Consider the following 23928-nt stretch of genomic DNA (forward strand, 5'->3'; position numbering starts at 1 on the left):
AAAGTAAATGAGATCTAAGCCAACATTTTAAATTCAGTTAAAATACAATGTTGATACTGCTTGGTCAGTAAGTAAGAACAAAGGAATAGTCTTAATCCATTTTCACAGAAATTATTAGTGTATTAGACTAGGCCCAGATAAAATCATATTAATGGAATAAGATTATGATGCAGGGTCCATTATTTCTGCCATGAAGTTTTTAATTCAAATGACTGAAGATACAGTGCATTTTACATAATCTTGCTCAAGTATCTTGCTCTAACTGTGAAATCTAATGAAATCCACATATCCAGGTTTTCTAATGAAGATGTAGATCAAGGACCACTTCAAAAAGTTTTCCTTTGAGTGTGTGTTTTGACTGAAGGACCTTCATGTGTACAGAATCATATTTAGTAACAGGCAATTTGGGGTTTTTTGTTTGCTTAATGTGAATGCCTTAAATAGGCTTAGCCAGGTGAGTGTGAGTGAGAGTGTCTGTGAGTGATTCACTGAAATAATCACAATAGACTCTTAAATAATGAATTTACATTTTCCCCTTGGCTTGGCTGTTCAGTTCAAGGTAATTCTATTTTGATAAATAAGAATGGTGGCTTTTTTGTTGTTGACATGCAGGGTTTTTCTCTTGATTAGAACTGCATCAAAGTTTGATTGTGGAGTTGCTGTAGTCTGTACAACTTCACAGTGATACCACCATAGTTTTGCTTGTGTTTCAATAAAGCACATTGGTTTCCTGATTTTTTTGCTAGTTAAGCAAAACTGGAGTTCCTCACTTGCTAAAAGTGTCCTCAGTTCTGAAGAGTTAGTCTGATTTCTAAATTTCTTCATCTTTAGTTGCAAGTATGAAAAAACAAGTGCTGGTATTTTATAGGAGGGTAAACAAAATAACAAATTTCATCTTTAATGGTATTTAAATTAAATATTATGAAAAGATCAGTTTGTGCTTATTTTCAGGTCAGGTATGAAAGCTATAAAAGTATTCTTTAAAAATTCTAGGATGTGGCTACGTGAGTAATGTCATAAATGGATACAGACTAAACTTAGAGCATAAGTGTCAGGAAAAATCATATCTACAAACCTATTGCAAGATACAGTAAATTAGTAACATTATTTTCTCATATGGCAATTCTCAAATGTTTATGCTCTTCTGCAAGTTTTATTGCAAGCAGATAATGAAGAGGGAAGGAATCCAATTGCTTTATGCATAAGGCATAGAATTCCTGTGTATGCAAAGGAAAGGTTTTGTTCAGTAACTGTAGAGGCGTATATGAACACTAGTGAGTAAACTGGAAATTGCTTTTAAGTAACTTAGAAGTGCTTTTCACAAAATTACTTGATGTATCTTCAGCTTTCATAAGGCTTCTTGTAGTTAAGGTAGGAAATATGAGTTAGAAATGTATTGGTAGTCAGATGTGTTTTAAACAGACTGAATTCTAGATTCATGTGAATTTTTCATTAAAGTGGAAAATTGAGGAAAAAATGTGAAGGAAAATGGGAGCAGATAAGTGAACTGGGTGGCTGTTGAATCAGATTTCTGACAGTGGCTGGTATCTTGCTTGAGAGCAGGAGAGATTTTTAGATTAGTAACTTCTGTCTTCCCTGACTGTAGTATTTTTCTACTTTAGAGCAATTAATCATGTGGCTTATGTCCTGCACTACGTATGCTACCCCTTTAAATGCTCTCACAGTGTAAATATAATCCTAAATGCTGGTGTTGAAATCTGCTACATTATTTATGTTATTATCTTGCAGTAGGGAATTTGGCAAAATTTGGCTTGTGTTTAAAGTATTTGTTGCGGTCTGCCTTTTTACTGGATGTCATATCTTTTAGAACTGTTAAACCCTTAAAATCTGTACATATGGTGGTAACTTGCATAAGGTTACAGAAGCAGAAGAAGGAAACTTGAATCTCTCATTGATAAGGAAAGATAATCACAGTATTTTCACTATGAGCTACCACTTCTGGACCAGGCCTTACCAAAAAGGTTTGTTCACAACTGTCAGTTCCAGTGCAAAATGCCCTCAGCTGCCTGTCAAAGGAGAGTATTCTGGGAAACAGGGATGTGCAGAAGAGTAGCCCATAAATTAAGACCATAGGCCCTGGAATGTGTAATTATATTAAACAATATTCTGAAAGGATACCAGTGTCTTTTCTCATTTAACAAACTTGTACTATTTTCCTATTTCACTACAAGAGTAATTAAAAAAAAGGCAGTGGGTTTGACTGCAGACCAATGTATTATGCTAGATCTGAATATTCTTACTGTTTTACCCTTCGAAGTGTAACATTTATCAGAAGACCTCACATATGTTGTCTATTCTGTCAACCAAGTAAGCTGGTCTAAAGCTTTCTACTTTCCTCTTTTCTTTCCCTTCCCATCTTGTGCACCTAATAGCCAGATGTGTGCTGAAAGTTGGGAAAGGACAAGCTTGTTTTGCAGAAAGGGAGAATCAGTTGCAGTACCCATAGACCTCATAGCATCCTCTTACATATGTGAATTTAATAGATGTGTGTCAGTCAGTCATGGTGGTACTGACCCTCCTTTTTGTCTTGCTCTATATAACCATATCCGCTGTAGGCAACATCCTGTGTGCTGTACTATAATCTTTGTACAGAGGAAGGAGGAGAATTGACATGGCAATGCTCTCATTTTTTATTTTTTATTTTTCTGAGGCAGAGTGAATCACTCATTTAATGGTTATCTCCAAAAATAGCTGACTGAAGAAAATTTGATTAAATACCCCACTGCCACACTGGACTTCCTACAGTATGTGACTTATGCTTTGGGTGTTACTCAATTTTATTCACATCTCCTCCATTATCCACATTATCCACATTCTCTCTCCATTTTATTGCCATCTCCTGCAGACTTGCAGTCCAAGTTTCTGAGAAAAAGCATTCTGCCCATTCCAGGGACTTAGGGTTTACCTTTGGATGAGTCAACTGCAAAACTGTAATACTCAGATTCATATCTTCAAAGGTTGTGTACTCTGAGCTTCAGTGGGAAAACTGAATTTGGGAATTCACTGTAGTTTGTTGAATAAGGTTTGTGTACAGATTGATTCACATGGCTCATGTGGTCCTTGCATCTGTTTGACAAAGTTTACAGAGTGCTGAAAAAGGGAAGAGACGGTGGTTGTGAAGAAAATCTACCAATAGGGTAGTGCTGCTGACTCTTATGCATGTCTGTGGGTGTGTAGTCCTTGAATTCACTGAACGAGGTGCTTGGAGGTTGTCTCACTGAAATTAGCAAAACAACAAATATAATTGCAAGGCCAGCAAAACTAAAATGATGCAGTTACCAAAGTATCACCACTCAGCAATAGCCAAAACACAGGTGTGTTATCAACAGTGTTATGACCACAAATCTGAAGTATAGCATTGTGTCGAGTGCTGTGAAGTGTGAACTCCATCCCAGCCAGACCTTACAGGCAATTGTTTGATAAATATACAGTATAAAGTGCCTATCAGTTCCCTTGTCCATGTCAAAGAAACATCTTTATTCACTAATAATTTGCTTTCGAGTAACATATAAAAGAGAGAAACAAGTCTGTAAAATCAACTCTAGAACTTAAGGTGTGAATAGAATAGTTTACACTTTTACTTGCTGATTTATTTGGTTTCGTTTAACTCAAGAAAGTATTTCACGTAAATTAGATTGAACTAGAATGGTGTAGCTAGTAGTATATTGAGGGCAATACGTTGTGAAAGCTCAATAAAGGCCAATATTGATTTCTGTAAAATTGAGCTTTCTTTTTTAATTTGAGATCTAGCAGAGCCTTTTTTTTTTTTTCTTGGCTTAACCTGGTGTTCTTACCCATTTATTAAAAACTGAACCTCAGATAACTTCTGTTGTTGCACAAAATTAGTAAAGAAAGAATGAAAGAGGGTGGCACAGTAATGCGACATTAAATGCCAGATGCTGAGGCAAAAGATGCTTTTCATGATGTAAGGGAAAACACTCTGTTTAAATTGAGAAGGTTTTGACAATGTTCTTTTCATCTTTAAGGAAGTAACCAGAACTGCAGAAGAATAAACCTCAAAACTTTGGTATAAATTTTTGTAGCTTTTCCATCAAAACCTGATAGACCGGAAATGATCTCAAAATCTTAGGGCTGATATTGGATAAATGAACAAGATTGATCAGTGACTAACCTTGCATTTTCTAATGGTAGGAAAATGAACAAGATGAATTAAATCATAAACAGTATCTCGGTGAATTGCAAGACTGGCTGATGTAGCTTCTACTAATGAAGGCATCATCTCAGTGTGGGATTAAAGTAGGCTTGTGCACTTGGTTGCATTGAAACCAGATAAGTTAGAGGTGACCTGGTCTTCTCCACTGTTGCGTGCTTTTGGATTTTGTTTGTGATGGTTTCTTAGCACAGAACATTACAATGGGCCAAGGTGCACTGTGGAGGTATATGGAGATCACCAGCATATAAATTTCTATCCAGTAATTTCAAGCAAGTTGATTTACAGTGACAGTGTGTGGGAAATTAAGTGAAGGTCCAAATAGTCATTTATGCATTTCCATTTTAATGAAATGAGAAAGAGATGCTGCTTCTTATGTGTAAAGTTATGAGGCATTCATAAATATTTTTAAATATATGCTTTTTAGATACTGAAAGATGATTAATCTTGTTATGTAAGAACTATTTACAGATGTTGTATTAACACCATACTATAAAATTATAAATATATATATAAATAAAACCTATAAAATTGGGAGTCATTCATCCCTGGATACTAAGAATTAAATGAGAGCAGGAGCTTGAAGAGGGAATTGTTTCCATGATGGCATTTTTATCAGTTATCAAGTCCATTCAACCATATTGCAGTAAAGGAAGACATCCTGTGGTACTCTACCCTTGTCTGCCAAGCCTGTCGTGGCACTGTTAAAAGTGGTTGGTTTGGTCAAGCATGACTTCCTCTTGATGAAGCCATGCTGATTACTCCCATTAAGATTATTGTTCTTCATGTACCTGGAATTGGTTTCCAAGTTAGTTGTTGAATCACCTTCCTAGGTATTGAGGTGAGACTGAGCAGCCAATTGTTCCCTGGGTCTTGCTTCTTGCCCCTGAAGAAAGGACTGACAGAAGAGCATAAGAAGAGTAAAAGGTTAAAAGGACAGCATTGGAAAATGAATCAATGAAAGATTATTGTATGTCAGTTACCTGTCATCTGCAGGATTGCAAAAATTTATAGTGCCCATACTGGATCTAGGTAATGAGTGTGTCCCTGTTACTGTACTGAAAAGACGTGCTGTATGGGTGAAAATATTTGTAAGAGATTGCAAGGTTAATTCTTTTTTTGCCTCCTCAGTTTGGCCAAGGTAATCTAATTCCTACTGAACAAGGGATGATTGAAATTAGATTTTGTGGCTCTTTTCATAACAAGGACTCAAGGTTTTTTTAGGTGAAAAATTCCAAATTATGGTAGAAAATAAGCTGATCACATGAAGGATGTGAAAGGAATCAATTCCCTGGAGGCTTGTTCTGGCTTCAGTTTCTTTCAGTGATATTTGCAAATAGTTTTCAATAATCTCAGAATAATGGAAGGCAGCAGGCATTGCTGTAGGTCCCCAACATGAGAAGTACCCTGAAGGGTAATGTAGTGGCCATTAGTGGCAACTGTGAAAAATGGCCATGTAAGACCTGCATATCAAAGATGTCTTGATGTTCTGCTGTTTGCAAGGACAGTATTTCAGAAGAATGTACTAGTAGCATAAAAATGATTCTGAATGAGAAACTGTTAATACATGACCTGAAGTAAATATATCTAGAAATTGCTATAACCATGTACTTAGTTCACTAAACCCACATATATTACTAAGACAATTCTGAATGTTATAAAGAATAGTAGCCCCAGTAACCTTGGAGGCTCCACTTGGAAATAAGTGCACAAAATTGTGTACCTGTTCCTTCTACTTGCCTTTTTCATATCAGATTCTTAATGCTATTTTTAGTTTACTTAATGCTGCTTAGTCTGCTGTTTTTAATGTGGTCATATTCCAAAGGGCATAACAAGGAATAGGTTATCTATTACTGGTGTCAATATTTAAAAATAATTGCTGTGGGAGTCAAGGTGACTAGTGTTAGAAACTGAGATGAATCTTAGTGCAGCAAGACTCCCAAGCATTTGTCATGCTACCTTGCATCTCTACAAAATGTGGTATTTTTGAGATAAAACACAACACTAAATTAAACAATAAGTTTAAGAAATGTCACTGCCTTGTTATGCAGGCTTTTATGCTGTTGCACACTTCTGTGCTTACTGAGTGCAGTACTTAACCTCTTGAAAGGCCACTCTCTACATAAAGCTTAGTCATGAATGAGTCCTATTGGGGCAAAACTGCTGAAAAGAAATTAAACATTACATTTCTCTTAATGATTTGAAATAAAATTTTCTCGTGACTCCAGTGTGGCTTTCTTTTTTGTTCTTGTCCAAAAGTTTCAATATCTTGTTTATGCCAGAATTATATGGGCTGGAAGAGACCTCTTGAGGTTCTCTCCTCAACCCAGGAATACGGCATGATCTCTGCTGCAGAATACTGAAGTGAGCCATTGCTTTTCCTTGTGTCTACTTCAGGTGGACCACAGTGCAGAATCCATGAGACTGAACAGACAACAAAACTCTCTCCAGAAGCAGCGTGGTAGTGAGGGTCATTTAGGTGTTCTTCAGAGTAATTGTGTGCATGCAAGTTTCTTGTTATAACTCGTCCCACTGGTGCCAGCCTTACCTAATTTATGCCTAAGTGCAGGTGACTTTAGAGAAGTCCCTATCTGTGAATCATGGCAGACCTTAAGCACCAAACAAATGTCTTCTGAATTTGTACAAAAACCTTCCAGTGTGCCATGATGCATTTTAAACAGAAATAAAGGCATACCAAATTACAGAATTGATTGAAATCTCAGACAGAGGGATAGGAAATTCCAGGAAATGGTGCTTGTTATGGTGAGAGAATGGGGGCAACAAAGTAATTTTGCAGGTAAAATTAAAGAGGAAGATCCTTTGTTCCAGATAGATGCTGAATATTGGTGTGTTTGCTGTTAGACAGATGAATTATTGGTAAACGTTAGGTGACTAACATGTTTTATCATTTTTTAAACTGAAGGTTAGAATGTTGGTGAAAACTGTGTAGCTGCAAAGATGTTGAATAGTGCTTTAAGGAGAAAATCTTCACCAAGGAAACAAATGAAGTATTAATGGCTAGAAATATTTTATGTAAAAATGAGGTCAAGAATAATTTTGGAGCTTTTCTTAAAAGTAATTAAATATGAAGTGACCTTAAAATCTAGTAGTTTACATACTGGCAAGTGGAGCAAAATAGGACAGAAACTTTTGATCAAGAAATAATGGTTACAATATTTTAAAAGAGCATCTTAAGGAATCATATTTTTATAGAAATTCATATTTTTATACCTTGTCTCTTCATTGCCTTTCTTATATAGAGAGTGATGAAACAGAAATATGCATTTATCATTTATCAAAAATGTTTATTTTCCAAAGCAGAGGACCTAAATGGATTATTCCTCCCATATTTTTTAATTTTTAGTCTAGATAATGAAATTAATTTGCCACAGCAGTAAGTACCAAATAAAAAGAAAGTGCTATTTGAACTCTTCCTATTTATTTCTTATTAATGTATGCAGAAGTGTTTGACTTTTGTGAAAAGTTTGCATTCAAGACTAACCTGTTAAGCTTTAAATTATTTCAAACTTGTGGTTTTTAGGTAGCTATCAGAAATCTAATACAGTGTAATGAAAATTTGTACATTTAATATCATTCTAATGGTTTTTCTTTTCAGCTGAAAGAGATAATTCTATATTCAGAATTTTTAAGCTGTTTAAACAAAAGGGAAAAAAGCCAATTTCATGAAATAAAGGAGCATGTCAGAAATACTTCTTTTTACAGCTTCTGTGACCCACAGTGTTTCTTACTGAGATGGAGAAAACTCAAATGTTCAAGGTTTTATGGTGCATTCTGTTCTGAAGTACTCACTTTTAATTCTGGTCAGTGTTAATAATAATGATGATGATGATAATAATAATGTTGGTTTATTTACATATTAACATTGGCATATTTACAGAGATAGGGTCAGTTGTAGAAAACTTCATTTTGAATTGTCACTCTTAAAAAAATATTGATATGTTGTCATGGTTTACTTTAAAAAATGATACTTTGAGCATTTGGAATTGGTGTGCTATGCTCCAGATTGTAAACACAATGTTGGAAGTTATAATACAGTGTAGAATCAGGGAATTCATGGACTCTTTTTTCATCAGGTTCTTTCCCAAACACAGCTGGATCTTGAGTAAGCTATGTAAAGTCAACCTAAGGATTTTTTGGCAAGAGGGAGCAAGTATTTCTCTGAGAGATGAGTGTGATGATACCTGTTCACAGTAGCTGCAGGAATGGAGTTCAGTAACTGGATCTCTTTGCTGAAGGTTTCCAGGGGGGATTTGCTCATGCAAGAGGAGTATCTGCAGTGTAAGAGGCTTCTGTTCACTTGGGCTGCCTTTGAATACTCTTGAGTTCCCTCACTACTCTTTGCAACCAAGCTCCTTACTCTTTATCCCCCTTTTGCAGGAGAGGAAGAAAGTAAAGGATTACCTAAAACAGATCTTTATAAGATTGTGTTGACATTTAAAGCTCTCCTGATGCTAAATACTAAGATTCAGTGACTTCAGCAGCCTCAGGAGCCTCAGTGACCTGTGAAAGCCACATTATGTATGTGATAAAGGTGTGAGTGAAGCAGGTTCTGTTGGTGTCAGCCCAGTGCCTAGCCTGACAGTGTCCTGCTACTGTTATTGGGTAATATCTTCTAGTTAAAGGCTGTACTCATTGATCATCCAGTCCACTTCAGGGCTTTGTGATAAATATGGAGCAAAGGCACATTAAATGCCTTAATGTGAAGAAATGCATCTGTCATGTCACTACTATTAACCAGTTGGTCTTCATTTTAGAAACTGATGTTTTGATGGATTCAAGGGATCAGCTTGATACTTGTGTGAGAAGAACTATAAACAGATTTATGAAGTAATTTTCATAATCAAATTTCACATCAATACCATCATACATTTTGAAGCCTCTAGGCAAGAAAAGACTAGGAGTTCTGTTTTCAGAAGGAGAAGAATGCTGTTACTAGCATTCTGGTTTATAAAGGAAAGGTCATGAATTCAGGTTGTGTGCATTGTTGTCAGCTTCTGTAAATTCTGCACCTTCTGCAGATGTTCTTTGCAGAAAAGCAAATTGATGTCATTAATGTGCTTCTAATTTTTAAAGTTAAGCTTTTAAAAACTTTTTCTTTAATGCTGAAGAACTGTGTACTTTGGTTGCTAAAATGAGTTGATAAATTATAGACAGCTTTTTGCCAGCTCATGATATGCGTTGGTTCAATTTAAGGCTTCAGTTTATTTTGAGCTATGCTCAAACTTAGATTTATTTTAAGATTTACTACATACCAGTGAAAGTACAGCAGTAATTTTTTACAGTCGTGCCATGACCCTTTTGACTAGAACTGCTACATATTTCATTACAAATAAAATTCATTATGATAAACAAATATGGAAAAGGACTTTTACTTCTGATACTGAATCAGCGTCTTTAATGAGAATTTTTTAAGCACTGAGTCTTTTCAGATGTGTTTACTTGTGTTTATTTTTTTCCCTTACAAGCCACAGAAGAAAGAGGATCAGCAATCAGAAGCTAAAGCAAGTCCAAAAAAGTCATCAGAGCCTACAATCGACCTTTTAGGACTTGGTAAGCAATACATAATTACTTGGTTTTAAATCACACATAGATGTGTAATTTTATATTATCAATAGATTATATACTTTTATTTTTTCTGTGATTACTGAAGATTAATTTGAAAATCATAAGATTGCATGCATCAATTTAAAACTATAAAGGAAAATGCCATTGGAATGTGGGTATATCAATACTAATGTTTTGCTAGTAAGAGTAATGAGATCCTGTGGGAAGGGGAAGTTATCAAAGTGATCTTCAAAGGCTTGTGGATTGTAATATTTCATTGTTTATGGTGCAAGTGTACTTTTTAATGAAAATGCTGAGGTCATCTGGATTATGTATATGTAAAATGCATTATATCACACCATTCTTATATTAGTTAAAAGAATGGTAAACTGTCAGACCACACCTGACTAATACCTTGTAAAACTTAACATAATGGCATTTCAGTATTCTGTACCGACTGCAAACATCATTCATTTTTATCTAATGTACTGTTTTGTTTTCTGACTGGCAGGCAACTGTGTTTGTCCTGTAAATAAAATAGTTCATAGTAAAATAATTTAATTGACACTGTCTACTTGTACTGTTGTGTACAGGCCAGTCTTATAAAATGTGTCTTTTATTTATCTAGTGTTGCTCTAAATGTGCTTTTTCCATTTGATGTAATCTTAACATGGAAATAGGAGAGTAAAATATTTCAGTATTTTTATTTCCTTTTGAAATTCAGTGTTATGAAAATCTTCTACAAATTGTGAGTGGGTATTAAGAGTATTCACTTTCTATCAGTGTAATAATAGTTACTCTTAATTTTCTACATAATTTCTACATTATATTGGAGTGGGCTAATAAGTCTTTTAAATGCAATTCTAAAAATTTCATTTTGGAAGAATGTTGAGGTTTTTTTATTTTTTTGTTTCAAGGTATATATAAATTATGTGACAAAACAGTGAATGTTTTCTCTGTTTTAAAATTCACGCTCTCATCCAAAATGCATGGTTTTTTCCCTCTGATGTAGAGCTAACTGTAAAGTACCATTTTTGCATGGGTTATGTGTATGTTGTCCATATCTCATTCCAAGTAATTGCTACTATAGGCATGCAAATCTTAATTAACACTGTAGAATGAATGTAGAATGAGCCTATTTAGAAAAAAAAAAAAAAAGGAAAAAGGTATTTAGACTTAATGGAATGCTGATTCTCCTTTATTATCCTTTAGCAGAACAACAACCTAAGTAAAACTAGAATTTAATCAATATGTGGTTTTGAGATTGCTAAGCTTCTATATTCTTTTGGTCATGATTTGAAAAGAATCTTGGTAACACTGTCTTATGATACAATAATGAACTCAGATTACATTGGCTAACTTGAGGTGTAATATGCAATGAAAATAATATTATAATTGGTGTTCAACAGCTCTGCTTGTTCAGTGAGATATAAAAAGGGCAAAGTTTATAATACGTATGTTAAAACACCATCATTTTAGAGGAGGGAGTGCTTAAAGATTTTTTAAATAACAAATTAGAAAGCAGTATAATAAGCCAGTAGCACTTGGAATCCACTGAGCTGCAAATGAGATATGTGTTAATGAGAACAGACCTGCATATTTCATTTGAAGAGTTGTCTTTTAATTAGCACCTACAAGAGAAGACTTCAAATAGTATTAAAACAGAGGTCATGCCAACCCAATCTATCACAGAACCATGGAGTAGTCAAGGGTAGAAGGCACCTCAAATGACCTTCTGGTCCAGGGAGTCCATGGGAAGGGGAGGGTAGAGATTATCTAGCATCCTGTCTGGGCACAGCCTGCAGACCTCCAGTGCTGGGAGCTCTGCCACATCTGTGGAGTTGTTCTGTAATTGATCTCATGGTAAAAGATTTCTTTCTTATGTTGACAAACTTGTACCTGTTGCCCCCTGTGTGGCTCTGTGTGTTGTGAAGAGAGGCTGTGTCCTCTTCATAGCTGCCCTGAAAGTACTGGCATACTGCGATGAGAGTCGTGCTGAGCCTTCCCTTCTCCAGGGAGTCAAGACTGACCTCCTTCACTCTTTGCTCATAGAGCAGGTCCTGCAGCCCTTTGGCCTCTTCATGCCTCTCCTTTGGACCCGCTCCAGTCTATATTTGTCTTGAATTGCAGGAGCCAGAACTGAACTCAAACTCCAGGTGAAGCCTTTGCCTCAGCAAGTAGCACCTCTGTGGATACATTCCAGAATTTCACTCACCTTTTTTGCTGCAGTGATGCACTGCTGATTAAAATGTTTGATATGTCATATCAAATATTATTAAAATGAATATGATTGCTTAGCTCGTTCTTCTTACTGAGCAGACATTTTTCTAATGAGGATTCATTCTCTTAGGACTTCATTTCTGCAAGTGAAGAATAGTACTAGCTTTTAGTAGGGCAGCTCAAAATCACTGTGATAGCAGGTTAAGTAATTTTAACGGATCAGAATTCATGCTAGGGTAATTTTGGCTTTTAGAGCAGCCCAGCTTCTTTGCAATGTATTTTCTTGAGTAACCTTCACTGCCAGCTTTAGGAATGGTGTTAGTCTCTGGATCATTGTTCTTTTTGTCTCGGTTGGTTTTGTAGTAACAACCTCATCAGAAGGTAAACTTCCTTAGATAGGACTTATGCTATGAAAGCTGTAGCTAGGTAATTTTCTAAAAGGAAACTCTTTCACTTTTCTTTAAAAATTGCAGAATTTTCAAGAAAACATGCCTTGGCAAATTGTACCTTTAAATCTTGTAATAGGAGAAAAGGCATAATATCCTCAGTGAAAGTACTATTACATTTGTGTTTGTTCTGAGCCCTTTTAAATAGATTCATGTGTTTCCCTTGACCTCCTAGTCAGAGGTTATAATTGAGATGCTGTTTAGATACTCACTTTTTGATGATGCAAAAACATTTGTGGGCTTTGGCTTTTTGATTCAGGATAGATTTTACTTCAGAACTCCACATCCAGAAATGTGGAGAAATGGGCATGTACAAGGTAAATATTGTTATGGTCTCTACAAGCAGTAGTGTTAGTGTTCTTGCTGTGCAATCCCAGATTCCTTCCTTCTCTTCCCAAGAAGTGGGAAATAACAGCCTGTTTCTGTAGGCCAAGCCTGAACTTGCTTTTTTAGTCATCTCTACAATTATTTGGATGTTACTCATGCAGGAAGAGTGCCCTGTTGAAAATGTGGAGACCTAAAATTGACACTAAAATCAATAATGCAGGATTTTATAAAATTAATTTTTAATAGGGTAATTATGGGAAACAGTCCTTTGTTTGAAAGTCACAGTGTGTAAACCACAGTTCTTCAGCACTTAAGTGATTGGCAACGCTGTATTTTCATCTCTCTGATGTTAACCTTGTGCTCTGTGTTCTTTTTTGTTCTTACAAGGTAGCTGTCTCCACTTATGCCAGGTTGGTTGATGTGAATGATTTCTTAATATTTAGTAAAAAATGGTGTGATAGCTGTGTACAAATGGTATATTGGAATGTTACACAGGCAGTTTGTGATACTGTGTTTGCCAAGGTATGCCACTTAAAAATTGCCTTGACATATAAAGGAAAAAACAGTATTTTAAAATCATATTAACTTACAGAATTACCAGAAAGAAGAAAAGTGCATTTTACATATTCTGCATCATTTGCCTTGTTTAGATGCACCCTTCATAAAATAAACAATTGCATATCCTGGATTAACCACTGTGGCTACAATGAATAACTAGAAGAAAACTGATTCGTTATGTTGTTATTTACTGAATTTGATGTGTGAGGCATTCATCTGGCATGGTTGGAGGTAAAATATAATATGCTAAAAGCTGCTTATCTGCTTCTGCATGGGAAATATTCTCTGAAAGAGTTCTCTGAAGTTTTGAGATCATTATATGAAATATCACCGTTGCATAACTGAGAAATATACTTTTGTCAGGACTGTTGGGTAAGCAGCAAAGAAGCATGGTTGGTCCCAAGTCGGAAAGTTTCATTTAAGAAATGGTAAAGATACTTTCATAAGTACATGAATATCATGTATGCAAATATAGATCAAAGACTCCTAGAATCATAGAATAGTTAGGGTTAAGGGGGGACCTTTATAGGTCATCTAGTCCAACTCCCCTGCCATAAGTAGTGGCATCTTCAACTAGATCAGGTTACTCAGAGCCCCATCCAACCCAGCCTTAAGTAGGTGTAGGGAAGGGGCAGCTACCACCTCTCAGGGCAACCTTTCACAGCCCTCGCTGTGACAAAATTCTTTCTTATATCTAGTCTGAATCTATTCTTTGTCAGTTTAGAACCATCACCCCTTGTTGAATCACTACAGACCCTAAAAAAAAGTCTGTCCTGATCTTTCCTGTAGATTTTGAAGTACTGGAAGGCCACAATAAGGTCTCTCTGGAACCTTCTCTTCTCTAGGCTGAACAGTCCCAACTATCTCAGACTTTCCATATAGGAACAATCCCTCTGATCACCTTCATAGCCTTTCTCTGGACCTACTGCAATAGGTCCATGTCTTTCCTATGCTGGGGGTCACTGAGATGGATGTAGCACTCCAGGTGGGGTCTCAGCAGAGTTGAGTGGAGAAATAGAATCCCTTCCCTCAACACACTGCCCATGCTGCTTTGGATGCAGCCCAGAAAGCAGTTGAGTTTCTGGGCTGCAAGTGCACATTGCCTGCTCATGTCCAGATTTTCATCCTCCAGGATCCATAGGTCCTACTCTGCAGGACTATTCTCAATCCATTCGTCCTCAAGCCTGTATTTATACTATGGATTGCCCTGACCTAGTGCAGGACTGTGCACTTGGCCTGCTTGAACCTCATGAGGTTTGCATGGCCCCATTTATTGAACTTGTAACTATGTTAACATTTATAGTATTGCTGCAATGTCCAGATTATGCTTAGGTAAGCAATATATCTACCCAAAAGGAAAACATTTATAACCACTTGAGGCATTGCTAGCTTTCTGGCTTTCCACATCTTATCTGCAGAAGCATTAGATAGAAATCGCCTCCCTGTGAATGCTTTTTCCCTTCTGCAAAGATTTCAGTAGTAAATAAAATTTTACTAGTGCATTAAATAATTCTGCAATAATTTTATCCAGGCAAACCTTGTTTGAATCTTTGCCCCAGATTTTTGTTGGAACTATTGACCTATTTCTCTCAGTTCTGCCTTTCTAGTAATTTGGTGTAAAAAATAAGCATATGCATGTTCCCTTTATTGAAAGTCTTGGTATGACTGTCATAAATGATTGTATATGTAAAAATATATGGCTGTGTAGTAACAAGGTTCTTGTAAACAGTTTTGTCCATAAAAATTGAGTTTCAGAAGTGCAGAGTTAAAGACCACATCTGCTTTTTTGCTGCTCCTCTCCTGCTGTCCCTTTGAAGCCCTTCTGCTGGTCTTTCTCACTATTGGTGCAGATAAATATACCAAGGATTGATGATGTATATGAAAGCTACAATATATATGAATAATAGAAAGCAGCACTGAACCCTTCAGTATATTATTAAATACATCCTAGTAAATAGTTTTTGTTTCGGCTATCAAACTGAAACAAGATTGCCTAATCTGAAACCAGAAGCATCATCTGCTGTAACAGTGTGGCATACAGCAGTCAGATATTATCTATAATTGTCATAAACTGTATTGTTTTAAACTAATAAACTCATATTGTCATAAACTGTAAGAAGAGAAGTTTTGGATCCACACCTAGGAGCAAGGGTGAAGAACAACATCTACTGATTCTTCACGTTCCCTTCTCTGACTGAGCATGGAAGCTCTGCTTTGCATCTGCTGTCATTGCAGTGATTTTTGCTACATCTAACATTTCATTCCTAGCTAAGTAATCCTATGATGGTTGAAGCTATAAATTTCTCAAAATACTCAGACAGGCGCATGTAACTTAATCTGGTGTTTACCTGCTCCCTGGAGATATGTTTCCTTCTATCACATACACAACACCTCTTCTAATTGGGTTTGAATAGTAGGTGGCACAAGCTGAATGAATAGTGATATACTTAGAATAAATTAGAACTGAGAACTCTGCTGAGTATCTTTCTTATATTACAGAAATATTTTAAGATGAGAAGGGAAAGGAGGAAATACATCCTAATCCATGACCTTGTGTGTTGAAGTTGAGACTGTCTATAATCTCTGTATAAGAACTGTAAATTATATTGAAGAACAAGACTGTGCATGCCTGCATGGAAATATGTTTAAATGGAAACACTAATATTGCTACAAGTAAACTGGAGTGTAAACACTGTTAGTTTTTTTCTATATTCTGAAACTTAGTTCTTTCGTTAGGGAAGAGGGAAGGTTTTTGGAGTCTTTTTTTAATAGCTATATATATTCCAACTATTACATTTTGAGAGATCAGTATAACAGGATCGTCTATTAATACTATTTATACAGGCTTAAAACACTATTTTAAACAGTAATTCAGAATGCTTGGTTTCTGCACTAGTGGAGATAGGGAAGTATTTATTCAGTAAGAGACGTAAGGCATGTGCATTACCAAACAACATTCTTACAGAACAAATCTAGTTTTTTTCTTACCAAAAAAATCTGTGTTTTCATAATATTAGTTCACAAGCAGCGTATTAAATACTTGAAAAATATTATATTTTTGCAAATAGGTTCTATCATGAATGTTCTAAATATGTGAAATGCTTGTTTCAGTAAATGATTGCATTTAAATTTTCAGTCTTCTATGTTAAACGTCTTTACATTCAGGGAATCTAAACTACTTTGGAATATAACAAGATAGATTTTTTTTTTTTTCTTTTTTTTAATACATGTGCCTGACTGAGAAAATGAGAACATTAAATTATTAATTCCTGACAGTACTTTTGCTTGAAAATTATGCACAGTTCATTCCTAAATTTATCTGAAACAGTGAACCTTTGGGGAGATGTTTTTGGAACTGCCAGTCTGCAGAATGACCTCAAAAGAAGCTTATGCTTAAATGACCAGTACATTTATTTACACACACCTTAAAGCACTAGTGTGCATCAAATGGTGCAGCAGATTATAGATATGGTCATTTTGCTGTCCATGGCTTCCATTCATCAGAAGTAAGGGAAGAAGGAGACCTTTGCATTAAGGTATAAGTAGCTCTGTCATAATCCTAGCTGCGTTTCTAACTTTGTTTTCCAGAATCATTGCAACAGCAGTCCCCCAGCAAAGTCAAATCACAGCAGTGTAATAAAACTGACTGAGGTGGCTACTTCACATTCCTCAAGCCATTCACTTTTTACTCAGCATAGAAGATCTAGTAGTGTCAGCTCATTTCTATTGCCACTGGGCCTTCATGGAAGGCAGGCAGAAATAAGGCATCTGTCATGGTTTGACCCCAGCTGGCAGCTAAGCCCCACACAGCCACTTGCTCACTCCCTCCGTGGGATGAGGAAGAGAATCAGGAGGGCAAAAATGATGAGAAAACTTGTTGGTGAGATAAAAATAGTTCAACAGGTAAAGCAAAAGCTGTGCATGTAAGAAAGGAAAACTAGGAATTCATCCACCACTTCCCATGGGCAGGCAGGTGTTCAGACATCCCCAGGAAATCAGGGCTTCATCCCATGTAACAGTGATTTGGGAAGACAAACACCATTACTCCAAAAGTCTTCCTCTTCCTTCTTCCCACTGCTTTATATACTGAGCATGGCATCATATTCAGGATATGGATTATCCTTTTGTAGCTGGGGTCACCTGTCCTGTCCTGGCTGTGTCCCCTCATAACTTCTTGTGCACCCCCAGCCTCCTCACTGGTGGGATGGAGTCAGAAAAGTCTTTGACACTATGCAAGCTCTGCTTGGTGATAATGAAAATATCCCTGTGTTATCAACTCTGTTTGCAGCACAAATCCAAAGCACAGCCCTATGCTGTCTACTGAGAGGAACATTAACTCTATCCCAGCCGAAACCAGCACAGCATCTGTGGATAATGGTCTTCTGAGTAGATGGTTTCAGAATGCAGTCTTATGATGTTAGTAGCAGTGTACTGTTTTCAGTGTACTGTAATCTAGGGATTTTGGAATATTGACCCTCCTGCCATGTATGAACAGCTGTACCAGTCATGGCAGTGTTTCTTTTGCAGAGAAAATTTTTACTTAATTCAGCTAGTTTATTTTACCAGAGATGTCTGACTTCTGTGCTGAGATTGGTTAATTTTAGACTTAACATCTTCTATTGCCTGTAAAAACTTTCTTAAACTTGCTGCTGAAACCATTCATTAGAAAGTTCAGCAGAATCTAGAGTCACCTTTGTATTTGTCAGGCTCTAAGTAATGGCAACCCACTTGTGATATGCTTAGGTATAAATTTATTAGCCAATTTTTACCACTTTTTCCTGAGCAGCTTAAAATCAAAAGAGAAGGGATTGCTCTGTTCCTTAAAAACACTTTTGTGATATTTTTGTCCTTGTACCTTTTAAAGTGTTTTTTTGCAAATTCTCTTTAAAGCATAATTCTTTTTGTGTCATCCACTTTCACCTAGATGGGTAAATTTGTTCTTGTTCATACAGACACCAAGGCTCAGGGCAAGAGCCATAGGTTCTTATGAATAATTAGCTCAGTGTGCCTGGCAGGTGTGTTCATATGGATAGAATTAAGTCTGTGCAAAGTACTTTTGAAAATGGGAAAGAATGGACTTCTTCCCTAATGCCAAGTCTGTTTATGTACTCTTGAGTGAATTAGCATATCAAGAATAACTTCATGGATTCTAAAATGCAAATTTTAATTCCAGAGCACAGATGAGTGTATTTTATCTGATACACAGCTGCCAAATTTGGGCCTTCTCAGTAAGACATCTATTTAAATTCTGACTAAAAATGTTGGTGTGCAGAGAATCCTGAGAAATGGGTAGTGTGTACTTCTAAATTGGTGTGATTGTCCTTAGAGAACTTTTAAGTGGGTTTTTTGTCATTGGTTGTTTTGCGTTTGTTTTCTGAAGGACATTAATGTGCCATCTTTTTCTGGAAAGAAGTCTTCACAAAATCTGAACAGTCTGAAAAATATCTCAGAAATAGAGTACATCTTTGATGGGGGCAGGGTAGGAGGGAATAGACAGCTTTAATTTTTCTCATGGTGTTAAGATATTAATAATTTTCACTTTAAAAGTGATTCTGTTGCTTTTTTAGATGGTCCAGCTGAAGCATCTGTTACAAATGGAGGCACTGCTGCTGTCACAGCACTGAATGATGACCTGGATATCTTTGGCCCAATGATCTCTAATCCTTTACCAGCAGCTGCAGTACCTCCTGCTCAGGTAAAATTTAATAAGTGTATTTAGTTGTATCTATGTATAAATATGTGCACCCATACATAACAGGTAGCACTGAATTCTGGTTTTCCCCCCTTTCCAGCTATTCTGAAGCTGGAAATGATGACCTCTGAATGTAGATTCTGTGTGCTCAGGAGAAGAGAAAGAAGAGAAAAGAAAGCCTTCTTTTGCTTTTATTCCATGGATATGTGATGTGACCTGCTGGTTAAAGAATTATTTAGCTGTAGCATGCAGAAAATCCAAAAGAAGGCTAAATATTTAAGAGGGGAAAAAAAGCAAAGTAAAGGGTGATGCCATAGGTGATGATGACTAGTGATTGGTTAAATAATGGAGTAGCTGCTAAAGTGTACTGAATTGTATGTATAGATAACATTTTAAATGCCTTTCTATGATAAAGATTTGGTCACTGGACCTTTTGTGAGAGGAGTTGGACCTTTTGTGAGAGGAGTTTTTTGACATGTTCAGGTTTGTGCTAGTTTCTAGACTAAGTATGGTACTTACTAAATTGATTTTAAAATGGTAGAAAGGAAAATACTGTTCTCAATATCTGGTATCATCTTGTTTTTATACTAGAAAGCATGACTATATTCACTTGCTGTAAACAAACCTGTCCAGATTTGTTGTGACATTTTTCTTTCTTCTGAATGCTGTAATCAGGAGAAACAAGCAGAACTCTTATCAAGTATTTTTTTATCAAGCACATGATCCCTATGGTGTACTGCAAGATATATTTCTTGGTTATCTTCCATTTTTAATCAGTAATCTCAAAGAAAATGTAATGAGATAATCTCTACAGGTAACAGACAGGAACATGGGTAGGTAGCAGAAGACAGGTTTCTGATGGTGATTATGTGGGATGCTTGCTTTAGCAAGTGGCACAAAGAATATTATTCTATTTTTCTTCAGGATTACCAAGACCTTGCACGTGTTCTGTTTCAGGATGGTGGTGTCTAGTCTGGGAACTGAGGCTGGGCAAGAGTTGCCTCTCATTTGGCAGTGCTATGAGTATTTTGTAAGATTTTTCACCTTGCAACATGGATAAAAGTTGTATGGGATTCAGAGAAGAGGTAACAGAATATAGGGTGGCTTACTAAGAGAGGGTTTAAGGTCTTGGTTTGTTTAAATTTCTTGAAGTAAATAAGAGGTGTGATTATAATGTGGAATTATTTTGTGTGAGGCTGCAATTGATCAAGTGGGCATAAACTCAGATCAGCAGTTGAGTAACCCTGACATTCAGTTCCTGTGCTTGAAATTGGAAAATTCAAAGTAGAAGTCCATGACCAAACCTTAACTTGAACTTGTTTGAATATCTATTCACAAAATTTTTTCAAAATAAAGTAGAAGAAGGGGATCAAATGTGGAATAGCATAGCTTGCATTCTCACTGAGATATTTACTATTATGTTCTGCATTGTAGGTCTGTCTGAAGTGCCATAGTGGGATTTGAGAGCTTTCCTTCTGAAAAAGAAGGGAGTTTATTGGTGCTCCTCAAACTGATCTGTATGACCCTTGAGTTTTCACAAGACTACTTCTCTTCTCCATTTTAACCAGAAAGGCAGCATTTAATGCTAAATGCACTCTATTTTATGGCACTGTGGAGGACAGAAATGTCTGTTTGAATGTTTTATTATGCAACTGAAACATCATGATGTCTGCAAAATTTAGGATTTATGTCCATTGTCATAGCCAAGACATGTTTTTCAAGTCAAAAAAAAGCATTTGTTTCTCCTTTTTGAAATGTGACTCGAACATTGATGATCATGAGCACTTTGACACTGCTTTCAGATATGTGTCTTTATCACAATTTTCAAAAGCATTTTAAATGTTTCTTCCCACTGTTCTGCATAGCTGGATGCTAATGCAAACTGTTGAATTTGTAAAGGGCTGGTAAAGAATCATATGTGACAGAGTAATTTTTTAAATAGAATTATGCCTATTAGCAAACTCAGGAGGGTTTAAGAAGCGTTACCTGAAGCAGCTCCTGTGGTAGAACTAGATAAAAGGCATGTGTTATAAATTATGCATCATTCATGGACACAGAAAGGGAGGAAGAACATTTCATATGTTTAATGATGTTTTTTCATGTGAAGTGGGCATAGCTAAATTATAGATATTAGAATAGGGTTTGTTGTCAGACATTGTATAGGAACTGGTCTATTAGTTTTAGGTCTACAATTTTAGGTCTATAATTTTTACCTATACTTAAAATGATTTCCTAAATTGTTTTAGCCAGATGTTAATTTCAAATTTTTGTATTATATTATATTTTTTGTATTATATTATATTTTATTCCAGCAAAAGTGTGATCTTCATTCTTCCATGAAATTTGTAGGGAGGAAGAGAAGGAAAGAACTGGGAGGTATTAAGTTTGGAAGTATTGATTCAGTGAAATGTTTATTACAAGTCTTTTTCCAAGGAGGATACTAAAATCAGTCAACTTAAACTTTTTTAGATTTTTTTGTGTGTATATGTGTCTGTGTGGGCCTGATTTGAATTGTAATGCGTTGGGAGCTGAGAATCAATTCTGTGGCTACAAAAGTATGGTTTCATAGAAAGGGTGTATGTTTTTCATGATTCATATCTGAAAAACTTCGATGGCGTATTTTAGATAGAGATGTTCATAAATATTCATTTTTCCCTGAGGTCATATGGTTGCCATAGATTGGCCAACAAGCTTCAACTTATTAATCAGTTTTGGTGATGTTAATATGTCAAAGTCCTCAGATTTTATGTAAAAATGTATTATTTCAGAAATATGCTTTATCATGAGTATTGTTTAAGCAGGGTCTTACTGGAGAGCTATTCCAATATGATCACTTTAAATGGTTGTAGCTTCTGCTTATGTTTATTTTACCCCTGTCTGTATTTTCAGGTATGTGAAAGCAAAAGTTTCACTCCTTCAAATGGAGCTAGAGCAATTCCAAAAGTGACTACAGGCTGGGCAGTAAGTGGGTTGAAGGAAGTGCACAGAAGGACTTGGGGGAATTGGTGGATGCAGATCTGAATATGAGCTGGCAATGTGCACTTTCAGCCTGGAAACCCAGCAGAATCCTGGGCTGCATCAGGAGAATTGTGACCAGCAGGTCAAGGAAGGTGATTCCCCACCTCTGTTCCACTCTCATGAGACCCCCACCTGCAGTGCTGAATCCAGCTCTGGGGTTCCCAACATAGGAAGGACATGGACCTGTTGGAGCAGGTCCAGAGGGGGCCACAAAGATGCTCAGAGGGATGGAGCACTGATCCTGTGAAGTGAGGCTGAGACAGCTGGGATTGTTTAACTTGGAGAAGAGGGAAGGTTCTGGAGACACAATATAGTGACTTGCAGTGTTTGAAGGTGGACTACAGGAAAGATGAGGAGGGACTCTTTTTCTGGGATTCTAGTGACAGGACAAGGGAAAATGGCTTCCAACTGAACAAGGGTAGTTTTATTTTAAGTATTAGGAATAAGTTCTTTACTGTTTGGGTGGTGAGACTCTGAAACAGGTTGCCCAGAGAAGTTATGGATGCCCCCATCCTTGGCAGTGTTCAAGGCCAGATTGGACAGGACTCTGAGCAGCCTGATCTGGTGAAAGGTGACCTGCCCATGTCAGGGGGTTAGAACTTGGTGACCTCTAAGGTCCCTTCCAACCCAAACCATTTATGAACCCATGATTATACTCTCTTTGGTTCTTCAAATGCTTTAGGTGGAGCACAGTGGAAGAGCTGGCATCGTACTCTAGAATCAAAAGGAGTCAGCTAAACAGAGTCTAGATGAACAGAAATTTATTTTGAGTTCTAGAGAAGAGAAATCTGAAAGAGTTAGAGGTGGGACTGCAAGGAACATAAATATTTTTCAAGCCTAGATAGAATAATTGCAATGGAAACACTGTGTTGCTTGTTGTGAGTACTGGACATGCATCAAAAAATAAAGTTGAATTTTTAATCGTATTGTAAGGTTAATTATGTTCTTGGATGTGATTTGAGAAAGTGATGGAAATCTTAATCTTGACTTTTTCAGATGTTGCTGATAATTCCAAAAAGCGAGGGAGCAGATGAGATCTTAGTGTTTTTCTTAGTGAACTGAATATAGTTGAGTGCTCATTTCCTCATCACTTACATACCAGGAAATAACAGTTGATTATTTTTAATGGAACTGTGTAGATGTCTAGAAAACAAAATACGCAAAATCAAAACCAGGAAGACTTGAAATAAACATCAAGTCAATTTACAGTGCAAAGATAAAAGAGTAAGCATTGTATACAGGATTTAAGACCTTAATAGTGTACTTAGTACCTTGCTTACATAAGAATAATTTTGTGCTAGGTTGTATTTTCCTTATGCAGGTAACTCTTCCAGTCAGGAGGGGGAAATAGAAAATGTTGTGTGGGGCCATTATTTATCACCATACAAATGGAAAGCAGTAGAGGCCTGGCTTTTCTACAGGTCATCCCTGCTTTTCTAAATACCAGGCAGAGACATGCAGGTAGTAGAAAAGTGCACATGTGCTTGCAGTCCTCTCAACTCCATGTGTCCCGCTGTTTACTTCCCTCTTTCATTTCCTCTGTTACCACCTCTCTTTTAATTTGTAGGAAAAAATTTGTTGCACTGATATAATGAAACTGCTTATCAGTATGATACTTAAGCACCTGATAAGCATTTAGGTTTAGCATAATGACTGTCTGAGAGTACTGTGTGTAGGAAAATGATTATATGAATGCCAGGTGTGTTTTTACAGAGGTCTTGGGTAGCATGACAATGTTAGAGATACAAAAATCATGTCAATGTTGGTTGTTTTTTAACTTGGATGCCACTTGCTGTTTTCTTGCCAAGTATTTTGCATTACCTTTCATTTATTCAGCTGATGAGCCCTTCAGGGAGTGCTTTTCTGGTGCTTTGGCTCCTTTGAGGATCTTCCAAAACCAAACCGAATGA

At 36.5% G+C, this 23928-nt stretch overlaps 1 protein-coding gene across 4 annotated transcripts in view; it reads left to right on the forward strand.

Annotated features, from left to right (window-relative positions):
* SMAP1 (small ArfGAP 1) overlaps nucleotides 1-23928 on the forward strand; it is an 85277-nt gene that overhangs the window by 55393 nt on the left and 5956 nt on the right. For 2 of the 4 annotated variants that reach the window (XM_079330809.1, XM_079330811.1), the window contains 2 exons: nucleotides 9679-9763; nucleotides 18876-19003. In XM_079330809.1, coding sequence (XP_079186935.1) covers nucleotides 9679-9763; nucleotides 18876-19003 — 213 coding nt within the window. The remainder of the gene's footprint in view (nucleotides 1-9678; nucleotides 9764-18875; nucleotides 19004-23928) is intronic. The other 2 variants (XM_079330810.1, XM_079330812.1) reach the window with 1 other exon arrangement.

This window comes from Erithacus rubecula (genome assembly GCF_903797595.1).
Source record: "Erithacus rubecula genome assembly, chromosome: 2".
Lineage (NCBI taxonomy): Eukaryota > Metazoa > Chordata > Aves > Passeriformes > Muscicapidae > Erithacus > Erithacus rubecula.